The sequence below is a fragment of the Microtus pennsylvanicus genome, chromosome 11, assembly GCF_037038515.1.
Source record: "Microtus pennsylvanicus isolate mMicPen1 chromosome 11, mMicPen1.hap1, whole genome shotgun sequence".
NCBI classification, from domain to species: Eukaryota; Metazoa; Chordata; class Mammalia; order Rodentia; family Cricetidae; genus Microtus; species Microtus pennsylvanicus.
Window position 1 is genome coordinate 60,893,571 of NC_134589.1, and position 6,000 is coordinate 60,899,570.

General features: G+C 57.9%; 1 protein-coding gene across 1 annotated transcript in view; it reads right to left on the reverse strand.

The window, feature by feature from the left end:
• The window catches only part of Myo15a (myosin XVA), a 54,653-nt gene extending 49,823 nt beyond the window's left edge, over positions 1–4,830 (reverse strand). The window contains exon 1 of the mRNA XM_075992321.1: positions 1,264–4,830. Coding sequence (XP_075848436.1) covers positions 1,264–4,830 — 3,567 coding nt within the window. The remainder of the gene's footprint in view (positions 1–1,263) is intronic.
• Between the last annotated feature and the right edge of the window lie 1,170 nt (positions 4,831–6,000).

Consider the following 6,000-nt stretch of genomic DNA (forward strand, 5'->3'; position numbering starts at 1 on the left):
GCACTGCAGTTCTTGCAGCTCCTGTGCATGTCTGCAGTCTTCCAGCATGCTGTGGCCATGCACAGGCCCACGTGTTTGATTGAGGCACACTCTCATAGAGGTATTCTCAACATCCACTTGGAATGCACCTGTGGGCAGCAGCTAGGGTCCTCGACCTTCAGGATCTCGAGAGTGGGAGTCCTGATGTCAGCTTGGGGCTGAAGGATCTCCACAGTGCCCATCCACATGTACACATGTATGCACACACTCAAAGGGTGGGCTGAGAGCCCACATCTCCACGGACGCCATGTCTGCTCAGACTTGACACACACCACCTCTCCTTGCTTGTCCCTGGTATTCACTCATCCACATTCAGGCACGTGGACCTGCAAGGTTCTGTGTCACTGTGAGTATCCACATATGCAACCTTGACCCTTTCCCATCCCAGCTGCACCCTCCCTAGGCAAGGAAAGCAGATAGGGGAGGGCCTGCATGCTGCTGGCCCTCACTCGGCTGTTAAGTAGGGCGCGACAAGTATCAACCCTCCCGCCCTGGCCTCCAGCCCACCCATCTGCTCACGTGCTTGCCAGCGGCCACAGACCCTGAATAATTCAGCCACTCACGTATTCCAGAGTGAGGAGGGCCCAGGCATCCTTGCCCCTCACCCCTGGGCACCCTGTGCCCCGCTCCCGCAATGCTGCAGCCCACACAGCACGGGGCACCCGTCGTCGGGGCCAGGGTCCCCCTAGCAGCCAGGCTGCCCCGGTGGTCATGGCTAGGCCAGCTTGCTGCCTGCCTGTGGGCACGTCTGCAGAGGTGAAGAAGTACCGCCTATCACTTCTTGCCCCACCCTTCCTGGGTGTCCCCAGGGAGGCTTGAGTGATCACCTACCTCCTCCAAGGGCCACCTAGCATCCAGATCACCTTCCACCATGTATGTGGCAGCCAGTCATGAACTAGGGCTCCCTGGGACAGGCTGCCTGCCTATACCCCACAGACTCCTGGCTTCTGGGACAGTTTCCCTACTCTGCAATGGGACAGTCAGAAAGTAGGATCCTGTACCTCTACCCTCATTTAGTCCTTTCACCCAGGACCTGCCTATGCTGGGCACTCCTTTATCCAACCCCCAGATGCCCTGCAAGGTCTAGGCAGTTCTCCCCACCTTCAGAAGGGAGACACAGGTCCAGTCACTTGCCAGCACTGCCCACAACTCCTCAGGCTACCTCCTGTCCTGGTTCCTAGCCAGAACTCTCAATCCCACCCTCACTGACTTGTGCCTCCATACCTTGTTCTGCCAGCTTTGGGGGCCAGCCTTTTTCCAGGGGCCACTGTGGGACAGGAAGTCACCTCTATGGCCCAGAAGGTGGGATTGAAAAGAGTGGGTCTGAACTTGTGGCCAGGGATAGCGAGCATCTGTTGGTGACCAGAGGCAGGACCAGCGTAGACTACAGGCTTTGGGTGCTGGGCCATGCTCTGGGTCTTGGTCTGGATGCTCTGGAGGCTGCAGGGGAGCAGACCCTTTTCGCTGGAAGGAGTTCAGCCCTCGCACTTGAGGCATGACGACAGCGAACCGCCCAGGCTCAGCCTGGGGCTTCTCTCCTGCCTTGAGCAAGGGCCCTGGGGCTCTGGTGGGGGCCAAGGGAGCAGGGGTTCTGGACAGCGTCTTCCAGCGGCGCCATAATGGCCATGTAGCCCTTGCCTGCTTATCTGGGACCAGTGGGTATGAGCGGCTAAGGCGTAAATCCTTCCTCTCTGAGCAAACATTTTTGATGGGAGGTGTTGGGTTCAGGGTCTCAGGCTCAGCTGGTGGCTGAGGATCCCCTGGGGTGACGGTTTCTTCAGGATCCTCTAAGATTGGGCTGGCTGACTCCGTGAGCTGCCCAGGCCCAGGATCACGGTGTTGGCCCAGGAAGATACCAGTTAAATTGGAGGCTTGGTTCTCAGGCTGTGGTTCACAGGCAGGGCTCATGTGCTCATGCAAGGTTTCCGGGACGGGAGAAGCCCTGGAGAAGCCTCTAAGACTGCCTACACCTTCTGGCCATGGAGAAGGTGGGCGCTGTGTAGAAGGCATGTCTACATCCCAGCTGGGGGCCAACGGGGGCACTGTCCAGGGTGTCTCTGAGTCCTCTGGTTCATGCTGGTTCTCTTGGTGCTCCAAAGATCCTGTGGCCCAGGGTACGGCACTGGGTGGTGGGTGGTAAGGTCTGTGTACCCATGGCTTCACAGCTCGGGTAGGTGGCTCGCTGAGGCGCCGCCAGGTCCGCGGAAGGCGTGAGGGCAGGTTGAGGGATCGGTGCCGGGGGCCGTGGTTCATGAGTGGGGGAGGTGAGGGTGGTCGGGGAGAACCTAGGACTGGTGAGCAGGGTGGGCGTAGGCGCCCAGAAGCTCGGTGCAGTGAGAAGTTCTCCCGAAGTGACTGTGGCCTTCGTGGAGGGGGTGGGAAGGGTGGCCGGAAGGGGCCCCTTCGGAGGGATAACTGAGGAGACAAGGGCCCCAAAGGTGAGTGGTAGCCCTGGCCTGGCAGGCTCCTCAAAGAGGGTTGGGGTGAGGGCAAATTGGGCCTTCTCCTTGACCCTATAAGGGAAGACCTGGGGAAGCCAAAAGCTGCCCCTCGACTGCGGGAAGCTCGGAAAGTGGGCCGGGGTACAGGAAAGGCCAGAAGGTCAGGGGCACTCTCTGGACTTAAAGGAGGGGGCTCAGCAAAGCCCCACCAGTTTGCCTGGGGTGTAAAGGGCACATGAGCTGGGGCAGCCCAGGGTGGTGGATGCTGGCGGAGGGAGCCATAGGGTGAGCTGTAGGGTGAAGCTAGTCTTGAAGGCCTAGACAGGGTTGGAGAGAAGGGTGGAGCAGGTGGTAGACCAGGGCTCGGAGATGGCCCAGGTACTGGAGGGGAGATGAGGGCACTCCAATGGGTGAGGTTCCGTGGTGTGGGCCTGGGTGAGGGTGGGCCGTGGGAGTTGTTGTTGTTTCGAGCTTGTGGCTGACTCCGTCTCAGCACAATGGGTGTGTTGGGCCGATCAGGGTCCATGCCTGCCAGCTTGTAGCCGAAGCGTTTGTAGGCTGCCTCTCTGACTGCAGGCCGCCCCCCTCGGGCCTTCTGGCTGCCCCTGAGCCGTGGGATGGGCTTCTTTTCTGACAGTGTCTTTTTGAGGAATCGTGCCAGTGAGGTGGCTGGGCGTGGTGTTGGATGGCCAAACTCAGGGGCAAAGCCTAGGCCTTGGCGGGCACGGAAGGCTGAGAGGGCACGCTGCAGGTTTCGCTGGCGGGGTGTGAGGAAGCTCCAGTAAGGATGGGTGTAGGGCATCGTGGGCACTGGAGGCATCTCCTCCTCTTCTTCCTCCCCCTCTGCATCCCCTAAAGGCAAAGGGATGTCTAGAGAGGGTGGCAGGGGCACCTCTAGCTTCTCCTTCCCAAACAGCTTCACTTGAGGGCGGGGGAAGAGGCGGAACTTCCGGATGAGGGACAGCTTGGATCTGGCTGGCTTATCCATTCCTTGCTGCTCAAAGAAGGCGGAGCTGGGAAGGCGGAAGGAGGTGCTCTGCCGTTCTCCACCCACTTCTTCAGGCTCCTCCAGCTCTGCAATGTCATCCATAGGGTGGGCATATGGGTTGTGGGGCGACAATATGGGTGGTGGCACCCAGGGGTACATAAGAGTTGGCTCTTCTGGATATACATAGGGCGCCCCAGGGGGGTAGATGGCCTCAGCCCCACCACCATAGATGCCTTCAGCATAGGGAACCCCATAGGGATCAAAGTAGGGTATGTCATAAGGCGTGTCATATGGAAAGTCATAGGGTGGATATATCATGTGGGGAGGCGCATAGGGATCCAGGTAGTAGCTGTACGGGTAACCGCCATCTTCAAAGCTGTCATGGTAGCTGTAAGGAGATGAATACCCTGATGGGGGCGCATATGGGGGCTCAAAATCATCATAGCCATAGCCATATCCATAGCCGGGGTAGAGGGTGTCACCATAGTAGTCTGGATGATAGTAGTTGTACTGATCTCCGGGTGGGTACCCGTAGTCGTCATAGGGTGGCCAGGCTGGGCTATATGCACCGAATCCAGACAAATAGGGCTCCTGTTCCTCGTAGTGGTGTAGCGACCGCTGGTCGTAGTAGTCGTCGCCCTCACGGTGGTAGTCATAATATTCACCCAGGTCCTGGAAGCCCTCGAGCCCATACAATGACTTGCGGGAGCCTGCATGCCGGAATGGGGCTTCGTCCTCAAAGGGCAGGAAGCCCACAGGCTCCCCGGAGGAGTAGATGCTGTGGCTGCGGGGGAACCTGCGGAGCCGGCCTCCATGCCGCAGGATCTCAGCACCAGACGGGAAGGGCAGCTTACGCGAGCCCACTCGAGAGCTTGAGCGCTGGAGCCAGGCGTCCAGTGTGGCCTGCTCACTGCCTGACTCCTCCGCCTTCTTGAGGAGGAACTTCTTGGTCAGCCAATTAATAGCTGTGGACGCCTTGCTGAGCGACTGAGCACGAGGCTTCAGACGGCCATAGCCACGCCGTCCGGGGAAGCGGATCACCATGAACGAGGGCTTCTTTCCCTTCATCGCCCGCTTCTTCTTGCCCACACGCATCTGTGTCATGAGCTTGGATGTTGACTTGAGTACAGTACGGGCTTTCTTCTTGCGTTTGGTCTTCTGCGGGCCAGTGTGGAGGCCCCAGAAGAAGGCCGATGCACTCCGGAATTGACCCTTTTTGGAGATCTTGGGTGTGCGGTCTCGGAAGCCCATGAAGAGCCGAGATGTGCCCTTCAGGCTCCGTTTGGGTTTCTCTGGCTCTGGGGCCTTCTTGCCCTTCTTTCCTTTCTTGGCTTTCTTCTCTTCATCTTCCTCTTTCGCCATTGTGTCTGATGGGCTTGGGGTAGGCGTCACAAATTCAGGAACTTGGAGGCACTGCTTGGAGACCAGCTAGGTCTTCTTGCTTGTGACTGGACCTGAGTCTCCTCAGCATCTGAGCAGCTGGGACTGGCTGGGTGGCACTGAGAGGGAGGATCCATAATTCATCCTCTAGACTAGCCTTGGGTTTCACCTTTGAGAGGAGGTGGAAAGTGCCTGGGTGTTGTTTTCTAGTGGGGGCAGACTGGGAGGCCTGTACTGGGGCCTGGCTTTACAGTCACCATGACAACAACTTGCTGACTCTGTCCAAGCCCTCGTGTGTCCTAGCTGGCTAAACTCCAAAGAGAATGGCTGTTTAACAGAGGGGGACATTAATCTCCAGAGGGGACATTATTTGCCCTAGAGCCCCTGCATGGGCTCAAAGTGGAAAGAGGTCTCCTGAGGCCAGGATAGGATACTCACAACCCACCACATCACCTTGGAGGGGAACTGGAAGTAAGAGGCAGGTGTCCAGGGCTGTGGCTGGTGTAACGGGAGCTGGCCAACTCCGGGGAGCTGAATAATGCATGGGGGTGGGGGAAGGGCCTGGCTGCAGCCTCATAAAGCAGAGCTTGGGGGAGCATCTCTGCAGGTCACGGGGAGGGGCAGGGCACTGAGGAACAAACATGAAGCATGGCCCAGCTCTCCAACACTGCCATCGACTATGTAGCCTCGGGAAAGCCCCTTGCCCTCTCTGGTGTGACTTCCTTTTCTGTAGAATGTGAGTGACAGGTTATGCCCTACTTCTGTCACCAGGAAGAAGTAAAGACCTAACAGTACTGCTGGGTGGTTTAAGAGGCAGGAGGTGCCTCTTGGTGGTTCCTTATCACTGAGATCCATGCTATAGGTGATGTGGATCAAGAGGCTCATCCCTGCCCTGGATCTGATCCACAGGGATTCACAAAGTCTGGAGGAGAAGGAAGGAGGGGACGAGGAGGACATGGAGGGTGAATGTCGGGTAGCTAGTTAGACTCAGGAGGCTTGGGGACCGTAAGAATGGAATCCCACCCCCCCCCACACACACACACCAGTTTTGAACCCTATGTCCTATTTCCCCAAGTCATTTTTAGGAGGTACAATATCACAATTGTCTTTATTAGAACTTAAAATGCTGTGTAAATGGAGGGGGGAGGCGTC